General features: G+C 52.0%; 1 protein-coding gene across 3 annotated transcripts in view; it reads left to right on the top strand.

The window, feature by feature from the left end:
• The window catches only part of MYBPC2 (myosin binding protein C2), a 23,789-nt gene continuing 9,728 nt past the window's right edge, over nt 1–14,061 (top strand). For 2 of the 3 annotated variants that reach the window (XR_006793599.3, XM_045892004.3), the window contains exons 1-15: nt 1–118; nt 1,202–1,291; nt 1,830–1,916; nt 2,051–2,199; nt 2,617–2,734; nt 3,428–3,476; nt 3,658–3,717; nt 5,814–6,007; nt 6,260–6,392; nt 8,234–8,358; nt 8,437–8,542; nt 9,709–9,881; nt 11,733–11,898; nt 13,518–13,624; nt 13,975–14,004. Coding sequence is in view for 2 of the 3 variants with exons in the window: in XM_045892004.3 (XP_045747960.1) it covers nt 100–118; nt 1,202–1,291; nt 1,830–1,916; nt 2,051–2,199; nt 2,617–2,734; nt 3,428–3,476; nt 3,658–3,717; nt 5,814–6,007; nt 6,260–6,392; nt 8,234–8,358; nt 8,437–8,542; nt 9,709–9,881; nt 11,733–11,898; nt 13,518–13,624; nt 13,975–14,004 (1,606 nt within the window). In the remaining variant the exon portion in view is untranslated. The remainder of the gene's footprint in view (nt 119–1,201; nt 1,292–1,829; nt 1,917–2,050; nt 2,200–2,616; nt 2,735–3,427; nt 3,477–3,657; nt 3,718–5,813; nt 6,008–6,259; nt 6,393–8,233; nt 8,359–8,436; nt 8,543–9,708; nt 9,882–11,732; nt 11,899–13,517; nt 13,625–13,974; nt 14,005–14,061) is intronic. The other variant, XM_045892005.3, reaches the window with a different exon arrangement.

Consider the following 14,061-nt stretch of genomic DNA (forward strand, 5'->3'; position numbering starts at 1 on the left):
TTAAAGGGCTCCCTCTGGGGGCCCACCTGTCCTCCCTAGGGCCCTGAGGGACAAGCTGCCTCCGAGGAGCGAGCGAGGAGCGAGAGGAGGTCTGCTGCCATGCCTGAGGCAGAACCAGGTGGCTTTCAGGACTGCCCTCCCTGGGGGGAGAGGCGCTCCCCTTTTCTGAATGGGGGCTAAGGGCTCCTCTGTAGGTTTGGGAGAATGGGATGTGTTCTCTGTGTGGGGAGGGGTTCCCTTCCTTGTGGGGGGTGGGGGGGCCCCATATCTGTGTTGGGTGGGTGGGTCTCCTTCCCTGTGCAGTGAGGGTGTTCCTTTCTCTGTAGGGATTGGGGGGGGCCCATCTCTGGGTGCAGATGAAGATTCTCTGAATTTGAGTCCTTTTTCTCCGTAGGGATGGGAGTGCTGTGTATGTAGACCAGGGAGTCTTTGCATGGTGATTGGGGTCCTCTACCTTTGGGGATGGAGTCCTCTTCATAGGGAGCGGGACGCTTCTCTGAGTGAGGACTGAGTCCTTTCTCTGTAGGGGAGTGGAGTCCTTGTGTGTATAGAGATTAGGGGGTCCTGTCTCTGTGGTGAGGAGAGCTCTTGTCTGTATAAGGAATTCTATAGGAATCTGAGCTTCCCCACGAAGGAATTAGGGGGCCCTCTCCATATAGGGGCCCTTTATGTGACCCTTTATGTGCAGTTTGATGCTCTTCTTTGAATGGGACAGGGGGCATTTGTTTACATGGGGGTGCTGCTTTCTCCCTCTGAAGAATTGAACAGAAGAGATGCAAGTCCCTGGGAGGGACCCTCCTCCTGGGGTGTCCAGACTGCTGGCATCAGGCCAACCAGGCTGTGGAGTGGGGGTCCAGGCCCTCACTGCAGCTGGGGTGCTGGTGGGCCAGGAGCCAATAGGCAGGGCAGGTGAAAGATGCTATGGTCAGCACAAGGTGTCCGGTTTCCAGCCCAGGGAAAGAGCTAATTATACCCCCAGGACCCAAAAGGTCAGGGCCTCGTGGCCTGAGTGGATGGGACATGACTTGCCTGGGGCAAGGGGAAACCCAATAGCTCAGACTCTCAGGATTACAGATAAATTTACACATGAAGGGGCAGGACTTCTGGATCTGAGGGAGGAGGGGGCGGGCCTGGACTCCTGGGTTTTGGAAGAGGAGAGCACTGAGCACTTGCTCAACTGAGAACATCTTTTACCTCGCAGTAGCCAAAAAGGCCCCCAAAGGCAAAGAGGCTGCCAAACCAGCTCCCAAGGAAGCCCCCCCTGAGGAGGCTCCTGTAGAGGCCCCCAAAGGTGAGACACTGTTCCTGTGGGATCTGCAGAACCTGGCTCTTCATCCTCCAGGCTCCCCTTGCCTCTCTGCACCCACCCTGCTTTCTCTCCTTTAGTCCTACCTCCAGAGCTAATCCATCCTTCCCCTGCTCACAATCCTCCATGGCTCCCCAGTGCCTCCAGGTTAGAGCCCAGCCCCTCAGCCTGGCCCTCAAGCCCCCGGCAACTGGCTGATTCATCTCCGAGTTCTGCCCAGCTCTGAATGCCACAATCTATCTCCACACCTCTCCTACCCCAAAGCCGCATTCAAACCATCCAGTCCACCTCCCTCCAGTTCACAAATGGGGAAACTGAGGCCCAAAGGGGTGGGGGAGACTGGCCAAGGTCATGCAGCCACCTGGGTGACACATGGTATTTCCCAAGTCAGGAGAAGCCACTTTGCTCCATGCTTTGGCATTTGAGCAGAGGGACCCTCACAGGCTCTAAGCCCCACTCCTTACGTGGCCTGCTGCCCCTTCCCCAGCCTGCCTCAGATCCCCTAATCCTGTCTCCTGAGCAGAAGCCCCACCTGAGGACCAGTCTCCCACTGCTGAGGAGCCCACTGGCATTTTCCTGAAGAAGCCAGACTCTGTGTCGGTGGAGAATGGTGAGGGGGGATGAGGGAGGAGGGGTTGGGGACCAGGGCTCCTGGGTCTGAGGGAGGAGAAGCTCACAGTCCTCTCTGTAGAGTCTCATGGTTCTTGTCTGGCCACTCCCTCCCATCCCCCACCGCCCATCCAGGAAAAGACGTGGTGATCTTGGCCAAGGTGAACGGGAAGGAGCTCCCAGGGAAACCCACCGTCAAGTGGTTCAAGGGGAAGTGGCTGGAGCTGGGCAGCAAGAGCGGGGCCCGATTCTCTTTCAAGGAGTCCCACGACTCGGCCAGCAATGTGAGGACCCCGTGGGGACACTAAGGGCATGTGGGCTGGGGATGGAGGTTGTGCAGCCCCCAATTCTCAGAAGGCCTGTTGCCTGAGGCCTGGAGCCCCTGTAGATGGAAAACAGGACCTCTAGGGAGAGAGGCTGTGCGGGGCTGCTTGGTGGAGATTGTGGGGACAGGCTGGGAGAATGTTTGGGTTAGGGCAGGGTGCACTTGACCGGTGTGTGCATTCCCAGAAAGGTCTCAGGGGTCAGGGATGGGGGCCCCCCAGGGGTAAGGGTTGTCCAGTCATGGGAAGAGACAGCTGGCTCCTCCAGTGGAATCAGGGTGAGGACCCAGAGAGGGAGATGTGAGGTGGGCTCTGGGGGGTGTGGGGTGGTGCTGGGGAGCAGTCACCTGCACCCACACCCCTGGTCCCGGCCCCCAGGTGTACACCGTGGAGCTGCACATTGGGAAGGTGGTCCTGGGGGACCGCGGGAGTTACCGCCTTGAGGTCAAAGCCAAGGACTTCTGCGACAGCTGTGCCTTCAACATCGATGTGGAGGGTGTGCTGGAGGGGGTGGGGGGTGGGGAGCAAAGGGTTGTGGGGGGCAGGGCTGGGGCAGATGTTTCAGTCTGGTGTAGGAGAGCATACAGATGTGGGGGTGAGATTGGGGAGGAGGGAGTAGATGCAGGGGTCAAGGCATTCAAAATTGGGAAAATAGTCCATGGGCTTAGACCATGAGGAGGTGTGGACTTGGGGGTGAGAGGGAGCAGAGTTTTTGGTGCCTACTTGAAGGCTGAGAAGGTGAGTTAAGTAGATCCCAGGGTCACAGTGCACAGGCTTGAGAAGGCAGCCATAAAGGCTTGGGAAGCGAGGGTGTCCAGGTTTAGGGTGAGGGTGCACAAGCTTAGTGGGAGGCTATTGCAGATTTGGGGGAATATGTGTGGACCCCTGAAGGTGTACAGGCTCTGGGGTCTACAGCCCGGGATGTGTGGGGCTTAAATATGGAGGACACAGGGAAGGCGGTTGCCCATGCCTGGGCAGAAGAGCATGCTGGCCCAAGTGTGAGGCGGGACAGGCTACTTGGGAGTGGTGTGGCAGCGAGGGCAACAGGTATCCACGTCCAAGTGACAGGGTGTGCTGATCCAAGACAGGGGGCCTGGGTGGAGCTTGTGCAGGCCTGGAGGGGCACTCTTGGTCTTAGATCAGGCCTTGCCTCCAGCTCACCTTCTGTCCCATCATCTCCTCTCCTCAGTGCCCCGTCAGGATGCCTTTGGGCAGGGTCTAGAAAGCTTCAAGCGTTCGTAAGTGATCCTGGAGCCTGGGAAGAGGTGGAGGGGGCTGCTGGTGTCTGCTGGTGCCGAGGACTATGGGAGTGTCTCCCCTGGGAGGGGGAGCTGTGGGAGAAGGGAGGAGTGGGGAGACACTGAGGTCCTGAGGGCACAGGACCTCTGTGGGGTTCACACACCCTCTCAATGGCCACAGAGGTGAAGGGAAGTCAGAAGATGCGGGTGAGCTGGATTTCAGTGGCCTGTTGAAGAAGAGGTAAGCCTACCCCACCTGGCCTAGAGAGGGGAGATGGGACTCAAAGAGGAGAAGGATGGTGGGTGAGGCCACTGCCAGCTCTGGACTCCCCGTTTCCCCCTCTACAACCTCCTGTGTCTACCCATTCCCCACCCACCTGGCCATCTGTCCATCCACCTAGCCACCATTTACCTACACCTTTACCTACAACCGCACCCACTCAACCATCTGCCGGCCAGTTTACCTACCTACCGACCCTTCAATCCATCATCCTCACAGCCATTTTTCCTGTTCACTTAGGCTCTGATTCACTTGCACATCCCCCTGTTCACCCAGCCAAATACCCATCTATCCATTCTGGGGGGCAGGGGGGGGTCCACCCATCCACTCACCAATCTCATCCATCCATCCAACCAGCTACCTATGTATCCATTGACTAATCTAACCATTCACCTACCTGCCCATTTGCCCATTCATCTGCCCACATATCCATTCATCTACCCGCCATCTTCCCACCTGTCCCTCCACTCGTCTGCCATTACACTCAGCCACCCATTCAGGAACCCATTCATTCATCCGTCACCCACCCACCCCATAATCCCATTTCCTGCCTATGGAGGCACCATCTTCCACCTTTCCATCACCCATCTTGTCTATCATCCATCTTTCTTCCCACCTGTGTATCTGTCTGCACCTGCATCTCTCTCCCAACTGAATCCATTATCCCACGTGCCTACTGAGCCAGGCATTCCTTGATCAACTCTTCACCTCTTTAGTGACACACCCATCCAACCAGATAGCTCTCTCTTTGATTGATCTATATGAAATTGCTGTTCTTTAGGTAAAAATGATTGGATATTGGCAGTTTTATAGTGTTCAACATGAGGCTGGTCCGTTCTCTTGGTTATTCATTATCTGCTGGTCTACCCATCCATTCCTCTACTCATTCATCTATCCCCATAACCAAATCTACAACAATCCCATTACTGATAGATTCATCTCTTTGTCTTTACCCAGACAACCACCTGCCCGGCCATCTCCCCTCAACATATCCAATCAATTGCCTACCCAACCATTTGCCGCCAACTCATCAGTCCATCCACTCACCCAGTTATCCTCCATCTACCCATTCACCTATCTCCATGCCACCCATCCTCCACCTACCCACCCATCCATGGACCCACACATCCATCACCTTAGCCATCCATCAAGCCTTGACCCATGTCTGTATTAATTTCCAACCCAATGCTCTGTACATCATTCCAAATATTAATATGTCCCCTGTTTCCCCACTCATCTCGCCTTTCTTTGTTCCCTTCCTTTCCTTCCTTTCTTCTTTCTAGAGATATACTTACTTTCTCACTCAGCAAACATCTTCTGAAGCCTCCTGTCTGCCAGGCCATGGGTTGAGATCAATCCTGACATTGAGTCATGGATTGGTTTGGGGAGATGGGTCTGGTCCAGCAGGACATAGAAAGAGACCAAGACTGTTTAGTGTTATCAGAGAGAGGGTCCCCCAGGGGCCTTGTGAGAACCCAGAGGGAAGGCAACTCATTGCCTGGGAAGACCAGGAGTGACTCACAGAGGAGGGAGCTTTGGCATAGTTCTGAAGAGGAGTCCAACAGGAAGGGAAAGTAGGGAGAGGTCATCTGGGCAGGGAAACATTTTGTGCAAAGGCTGGGAGGCAGGAGGGGCCTGGAGGATTCAGGAAAGGCAAGTAACATGCTTGGGTGGTTGTGGGGGTGGTGATAACATGGTGGGTGGGGTCATGACTATCAGCTGAACTGCTGGGGCTTCCTCCTGATGGCAGTGGGGGACCCATGGAAGAATTTTGAACAAGGAAAGGGTGGCATCTGATGTGGAAGTTAGGAATACCCTCCTGGGACCATGTGGGGAACAGGCTAGAGGGGAAGAGGCAGGATGGAGGCTAGGAGGTCAGGGAGGAGGCTGAGGCCATGGCCCAGGCAGAGAGGAAAGGGGCACCAGGCCCAGAAAGAGAAAGCGGCACAGCAAGTGGGTGACGGTGGAGGGAGCACTTCACCTTCTAATCCTAACTACCCCTCCACCGCCCCCCGCCCCCCTCCCCGGCGGCCCCTGCCCGCTCTTCCTGCCCTCAGGGAGGTGGTTGAGGAGGAGAAGAAAAAGAAGAAAGATGATGATGACCTAGGCATCCCCCCTGAAATTTGGGAGCTCCTGAAAGGGGCAAAGAAGAGCGAGTATGAGAAGATCGCCTTCCAATATGGCATCACTGACCTCCGGGGCATGCTGAAGCGGCTCAAGAAGGCCAAGGTCGAGGTCAAGAAGAGTGCAGGTCAGCACGGTTCTGAGGGGAGGTGGGCCCTGCTGGGGGATCCCATCGTCATGGATATTGGATGTTTGCATCCTGGACCTATCTCTTGAAGGTCCCAACCTAAGGAGTAATAGAGCCCTGTTGTCATGGGAGGCTTCCTGACATTGACCTTGGAGAGCCCATGGTCTGGGAAGGGAGACGTGGCAGCTCTGGGGGCGGCCAGGGCAGTGAGAACATCTCAGCTCCATGCCCCCTGCATCCCTCAATCTCCAGCCTTCACGAAGAAGCTGGATCCAGCCTACCAAGTGGACAGGGGCAACAAGATCAAGTTGGTGGTGGAAATCAGTGACCCAGACCTTCCCCTTAAGTGGTACAAGAACGGCCAGGAGATCAAACCAAGTAGCAAGTACGTATTGAGGGACAGTCCCTCGGCTGGGGGCGGGGGGGATCTGAGTACCAGAGTGGGCCCAGGTATAAGGCTGACCACTCTTAACCCAGAAAGAGCGCTCCCTCATCCATATGAAAAGTGCAAATACCTCAATAAAAAAAAATTGACAATGGAGCAGCGCCTGGCTGGCTCAGTCGGCAAAGCTTGTGACCCTTGATGTCGGGGTCATGAGTTCAAGCCCCAAATTGGGTGTAGAGGTTACTCTTAAAAAAATCTTTAGGGGCACCTGGGTGGCTCAGTTGGTTAAGCGTCTGTCTTTGGCCCAGGGTCCTGGGATCGAGCCCTGAGTTGGGCTCCGTGCTCAGTGGGAAGTCTGCTTCTCCCTCTCCCTCTGCCCCTCCTCCTGCTCATGCTCTCTCTCTCTAATAAATAAATAAAGTCTTTAAAAATAAATAAATAAATAATCTTTTAAAAATTGACAAAGGTAATGAAAATAGGAATTTGGTTGAGAAGAAATCCAAATGGCCAATATGCTGTGGAATACACATTCAACCTTACAAATAACAGCAAAACAATAATAATAATGCAAATAAATCATAGTATTTCTGCTCTCCAAATGGGCAAAGACTTTCCAAAATGATAAAACCCAGTGCTGGGGACGACATAGGAAAATGGGTACACAAATGCTCCTGGCAGGAATGGTACTTGCTAAATCTCTGAAAGGGCACTTCTGAGGGATTTATCCTAAGAGAATTATCATGGTTGTGCATATTTAGCTGTAAGGATGTTCACTAAAGCATTTGCTATTTTAGCAAAAAATGGAAAACAACCAAAATGTATGATTCCTTACTAAAGGAATCTTTAATGTGTAGTCACTAAAAAAGAGATCCTAAAATACATAATATGGGAAGCTGGTCAAGATTAGCAAACAGGAAGAAGCATGGTTCCCATTTCTGCTTCACAAAATGTTAATCTACGTATGTATAGATAAAAAGATTGGAAGGACAGAGGTCAAAATGTTTGCGACAGTTATCTCTTGGATGGGTTCTAGCTTTATTATTTTTTTCTTGGTTGTGTGTGTGTGTGTTTTTTAAGTTATTTATTTATTTAAGTAATCTCTACATGCAATGTGGGACTCTAACTCAGGATCTCCAAGATCAAACGTCAGCATGCTCTTCCTACTTAGCTAGCCAGGCACCCTGGCTGTGTCTTCTAAGTTTCTCATCAGGAGCATGTTGGATAAAATAAAAAGTTAAGTTAGTTAAGGTACAGGTTAAGTTGCTGTAACAGAGTCCCTAGGTTACATTACTTTAAGTGAGAGAGAAATGTGTTTCTAACTGATTGAGGCTGGTAGGTTGGCTCTCTTCCTAGAGATTGTTTGGGGACCCAGGTTCCACATTTTTGGCTGCACCATTTCTTGTGGCATTGTCCTCATCTGCAAGATTGAAGCTGGGTCATGGGTACATCTGTGACTGGCAGACAGGAAGGGGGAAGGAGAGAAGTCCAGAGCAAGCAACTCAAAGGTGAAAATGACCTAGCAGTTATGCATGTTGAATCCACTCACATTCCATAGGCCCAAGTTCAGTGGTGCACCATCCCAGCAGCAAAGGAGGCTGGGAAATGTTGTCCTCTAGGTGGGTACCTATGCGCTACTGCTAAATGGAAGGGAAGGATGGATATGGGGGGGGGCAGTTAGGATTTCCGCTGTGGTTACTTAAATACTAGAAATTAGACCATCTGTCTCCTCCCACACAATTTGGCTCTGAGAGGAAGTGACTTCCCTGAGAACTGGTGGGCAGATCTACCCCAGGGCTGGGATCTCCTCCAGGCTCTAGGCTGAGATAAGATTTTTGCACCAGGCACGTGTTTGAGAATGTTGGTAAGAAGCGAATTCTCACCATCAACAAGTGCACATTGGCGGACGATGCTGCTTATGAGGTTGCTGTCAAAGATGAGAAGTGTTTCACCGAGGTCTTTGTCAAAGGTGAGGCTGAGATTTGGGGAGTGGGGCTCTGGAGCGGGTCCTGAAACTACTGATCTCCTGTCCCTCCATGTCTCACAGAACCTCCAGTCCTGATTGTCAAACCCCTTGAGGACCAGCAGGTGTTTGTGGGTGACCGGGTAGAAATGTCAGTGGAGGTGTCAGAAGATGGTGCCCAGGTCATGTGGTAAGTGACTTTTGATCCCTGAGCTCCATACAGGTGCCCACAGCTTCTTTGCCTCAGCTCTGATGTTTATGAGCCCTCTTAGAGATTCTGGAAATTTACCCAGTAGTCACCAGGAGACCTCAGCCTTTCTCTATAAATCCTGACCTTCACCCATGACCTCTTTCTAGAACTTCTGACCTCTACCTATCTCATCTTCTTCCAGGTCCTTTTCCTGATCCCTGCTATTTCAGATTCATTTACTCATCCATTCAACTAACCATCCATCCTTTGGTCCGTCCACTCATGTATCCATCCATGTATTCATCAACCCATCCATCACCCCATCCATCCACCCATCTATCCCATTGGTTCATCTGTCCAATCAACCATTCATCCATCTATCCATCCATCCATCCATCCACCCATCCATCCACTCACCCACCCATCTCCTTATCTATGCATCCATCCCCACATCTATTCACCCATCCAACAGATATTTATTGAGTACCTATTATATGATGGCACTCTTCAATGTATTGGAGATATAATGGGAAGAAAATATATCAACATGTCACCCACCCTCTTATAGTTTATAATCTGGTAAACTTCTGGGGTGTATGTGTAGGAGACAGAGACATGTGTTAGTCACGTCATCACATGAATAAATACAAAAGTTCTATTTTGGCAGGTGTTTCAGAGGAGCACTAACTGAAGCTATAACCACTTTTTAATAGGAAGAAGGGACTCAGGAGGTCAGGGAAGACTTCCTGGAGGAAGTGGCAATGGAGCTGAGATTTGAATGATGAGGAGGTAGAAAAGAAGTGGGAAGGGAGGAGTTTCTCAGGCAGGGAAGTACCATTTAGAGAGGCCACAATACTTGACATCTCTCTGGGACCCCAGGACTCCCTCCATGCCCTGACATCTCCCAATGACCTTTTTGTGTCCCTTGACCTCCAGCCGGGACCTTGCAGCATCTCCCTGTGGCCTGTGACTTCCTGTGACTCGCCATCCCCCCTGTGACCCATCTATTCAAGATGCTTCTGCCAACCTGAATCTCTCCTCCCTCCTGGGACCCTTCTGAGCCCTGACCTCTGCTCAGGACTATCTCTCTGGCCCTCACCCTCTGATATCCAGACCCAGGGCTATGCGGGTCTCTCACTTCTCCCCTTCATGTGCCCTTCACCTAGGATGAAAGATGGTGTGGAAATGACACGGGAGGATTCCTTCAAGGCTCCATACCGCTACAAAAAGGATGGGAAGCGTCACATTCTCATCTACTCGGATGTGACCCTGGAGGATAGGGGTCACTACCAGGTCTTGACCAATGGAGGCCAGTGTGAGGCCGAGCTCATTGTGGAAGGTACGGGGCCTCCAGGTGGGGCAGGGGTCACACTAGGTCATGCTTCTCCTCACAGCTCAAAATTGCTCAGGCCCTGGGGTGCCTGGCTGGCTCAGCTGGAAGAACGTGTGACTTGATCTGAGGGTCGTGGGTTCGAGCCCCAAGGTGGGGGTAGAGTTTATTAAATAAATAAACTTAAAAAAATTGCTCAGGGGTGCCTGGGTGGCTCAGTTGGTTAAAGTCCAACTCTTGGTTTCAGCTCAGGTCATGATCTCGGGGTCCTGGGATTGAGCCCCGTGTCAGGCTCTGTGCTGAGCACGGAGTCTGCTTGTCCCTCTCCCTCTGCTTCTCCCTCTCTGGCTCTCTTTCTCAGATAAATTAATAAATAAAACCTTAAAAAAAAATTGCTCAGGCCCCAAATCTTGCAGCTGTCCCTGACTCCTCTCTTGGCCTCCCACCCTGCATTCAGTTTACCAGAGAGTCCTGGCAACATCCCGCTCAGAGGATATCCAGGATCTGACCACTCTTCCCCACCTCCGTTGCCCTCACTTGCCCCAGGCCTCCACCCCTCATGCCTGAACGACAGCAGTGGTCACTGGGTGCCCTGTTTTCATGGCCGCCCCCCTCCCCGACTCACACACACCGGCCAGAGCGATCCTTGTAAAATGTAAGTCAGATGGTGGAAACTGAGCACACCCTGCTCTCTAGGGCCCAGGTCACTTTCCTGTTACGTAAGATGTCACCCTCTCTACCAGGGGAAGCTGGCTGAAGGCCACAGGGGACTCCATGCACTGCTTTTGCAAACGCTTGTGAGTCTATAATTCCTTAAATATAAAAAACAAACCCCAAACTAAGGTATTTATGAGCCAAATTAATTATGGTATATCTGTATGTAGCCATAAAAAAAGGACAGTTTCAAATGTACTGATACGGAAGGATTTCCAATATACTGTATTGTTAGGTGAAAAAGCAAATATGTTACAATTTGCAAGGAGGGGAGGAGAGGAAGGGAGGGAGGGAGGGAGGAGAGAAAACATATTTACCTGTTTGCTTTCATAGTGATAGACTAAATGGATAGTGCCCTTGGAGAAGGGAGGATTGGAGTTGGGTAAGTGGGAGATATCCCCTCTACATCTAAATCCATTTCCTTTATTTTTTAAAAAAGACTTTATTTATTTATTTGAGAGAGAGAGAGCACAAGCAGGGGGAGTGGGAAAGGGAGAAGCAGACCCCCGCTGAGTACAGAGGCTTGCAGGGCTCGAGCCCAGGATGCCGGAACCATGTCTTGAGCGGAAGGCAGACGCCTAACCGACTGAGCCACCCAGGCACCCCCATTTCCTTTATTTTTAAACCATGTAAATGCATCATTTTGTTAAAAAAAAAAAAAAAAGTAAGTCAGATCCCAGCCATCTTCGCAACACTCTCTAGTGATTCCTGCCTCGCTGGAGTCTGCTGTGGGGTCCCCAAGGTCTGTGATCTGGCCCCGTCTGCCCCTGCCCATCTCATCTCCTACTACGTCTGCCTCGATCATTGCACGCTGGTCTCCTCACTGTTTCCCACACCAAGCCTGCTCTGCTCCACAGGGCCTCTGCACATGCTGTTTCCGCTACCTGGGGGACTCTTCTGCATTCTTGCATGGACTCTTCCCTGTCTTCGGGCCCCATCACTCCCTCTTATACACTTATGTGTTTCCCTGTTCACCGACTGTCTCCGCACTAGAATATGAGCTCCACAAGGCCAGTGGATGTTTCTGGGTTGTTCATAGCTATATCCCCAGTGCCTGGAACAGTGCTCGGCACAGAATAGGTGCTTGCAAATATTTGTGGGCTGACTGGAGTTGTGATGGCCCCATATCCTTCTCTCCCTGTCCAGAGAAACAGCTGGAGGTCCTGCAGGACATTGCGGATCTGACAGTGAAGGCCTCGGAACAGGCCGTGTTTAAGTGCGAGGTGTCTGATGAGAAGGTGACAGGCAAGTGGTACAAGAATGGGATCGAGGTGCGGCCCAGCAAGAGGATCACCATCTCCCACGTGGGGAGGTGCGGAATAGACTGTGGAGGTGGCTGGGGGTGGGGCGGGGCGGGGGGCGTGTGTATCAGTTAGCTATACTGATGGAACAACCATCCCTATACTTAGTGGTTTAAGGGGAAAAGGATGTATGTATGTATGTATGTATGTATGTATGTATGTATGTATTTATTTTTTAAAGATTTTATTTATTTATTTATTTGAGAGAGAGAAACAGCATGAGAGGAGAGAGGGTCAGAGGGAGAAGCAGGCTCCCTGCTGAGCCAGGAGCCCGATGTGGGACTCGATCCCAGGACTCCAGGACCATGACCTGAGCTGAAGGCAGTCGCTTAACCAACTGAGCCACCCAGGCGCCCGAAAAGGATGTATTTAATCATGAGTCTGCGGGTTGGTTGGGGGCTGGCTGATCTAGGATGGCCTTTCTCAGGCCTCTGTGATCAGCTGAAGGTCTGCTCTGCTGGTCTTCTGGGGCTCCGTCAGGACCTCGGCCAGGACACCTGGGCTGCCTCCGCTCTGGTCCATGTGACATCTTATCCGGGCATATGCACGGGGCAGAAGCAGACATCCCGAGAGAGAGCAGAAGCAAACAAGGCCTCTGTGGCCTGGGCTGGGAATGGTCTCCGTGTCACCTCTGCCGTAGTCTCTTGGGCGAAGGAAGCCACAGGCTGCAAGGTCTTATCGCAAGGGGCATGGATACAGGGAGGGGAGAACCTGTGGCCGTATTTGCAAACAGTCTCCTACAAAGTGGGGGAGACATCTAGCTGGAGAAACAAGGGACTGGAATTCAACAGGTAGCACAGGGAAATGTAAGAGAAGCACCTGGTAATCTGTGGGATACGGAGAGCCACCGTGATGCCTGAACACGTGTGCCCCAACACAGTAGTGATTGCATTTCCTGACCATAGCTCTTGGCAGAATGTAGGCTTTCTCCGGGTTCTGTGTAAGGAACCCTGCCTGCCAGTGGTGTCGATAATTCTGAGAATGAATCCTAACGCTTATAGGGCATTTATTATGTGCCAGGGAGATTTTTACTTGCTTTACAAAACCCTGGTGTAGATTGTTATCATGATATCTATTTTATAGATGAAGAAATTGAATGCACAGGGAGCTTAGGTAACTTGCCCAAGGTCACACAGTTAATAAGTGGCAAAGCTGAGATTTGAACCCAGATGATAGTGTTTCAAAACCCAGAATAAAAATGGTGGTCATGGGGGGGGTGGCACCTGGGTGGCTCATTGTGGAAGGCATCTGTCTTTGGCTCAGGTCATGATCTCGGGGTCCTGGGATCGAGCCCCGCCTCGGACTCCACACTCAGTGGGGAGCCTGCTTCTCCCTCTCCCTCTGCCCCTACCCCCGCTCGTGCTCTCTCTCTCAAATTAAAAAAAAAAAAAAAAGAATGGTGGGCATGGGGACGTAGATTGCATTGAAGAGGGTGTTTCTCCGGGCAGCTGTCTGGCTCATTCAGAAAGGTGTGCGACTCTCGATCTCTGGGTTATGACTTTGAGCCCAGATTGAGATGGTAGAGATTACTTAAATGAATAAACTTAAAAAAAAAAAAAAAAGGTGTTTTTCCATGGTGATCCTCAGAGTGACCCACCTGACCCCTGCCTTGTCTCCCCCAACCCCTTAGGTTCCACAAGCTGGTGATTGATGACGTCCACCCTGAGGATGAGGGAGACTACACATTCGTGCCCGATGGCTATGCCCTGTCCCTCTCGGCCAAGCTCAACTTCCTGGGTGAGGATGCCCCTCTGTGTTCCCCAGGAGCCAAAGCATCCACCTTCCAGACCCCAGGGCCCAGATGCCCTCCTTCAGGATTAGGTTTCCCTAATGTGTATTAGGGGTGACAGCAGGCGTCTGTTGATCTCATGGGAGGTGTCAGATGAGAAGATGGAGGGAGAGAGCACTGTATATTCTGAAGTGTGTCCACCTGGGAGGAAGGGCACTCATGGGCCTGGACCCATCCCCAGCCCCCTAGGTCCCTTGCTAGGTGATGCCAGACCTTCCCTGTAGCCTCTGCGGCGGGAGGGTGGGATAAGCGGCCCACTGGATTTAGAGCTAACAGAGCTGTCTTCTCTGTCCTCCAGAAATCAAGGTGGAGTATGTACCCAAGCAAGGTAAGGACCAGGGGCTGCTGTAGTAAGCTGAGGGTCTGGACTCCTGGGTCTGAGGGA

The sequence above is a fragment of the Mirounga angustirostris genome, unplaced genomic scaffold (assembly GCF_029215605.1).
Source record: "Mirounga angustirostris isolate CCGP_5_RB_7025 unplaced genomic scaffold, mMirAng1.0.hap1 SCAF_16, whole genome shotgun sequence".
In the NCBI taxonomy this organism is placed as follows: Eukaryota; Metazoa; Chordata; class Mammalia; order Carnivora; family Phocidae; genus Mirounga; species Mirounga angustirostris.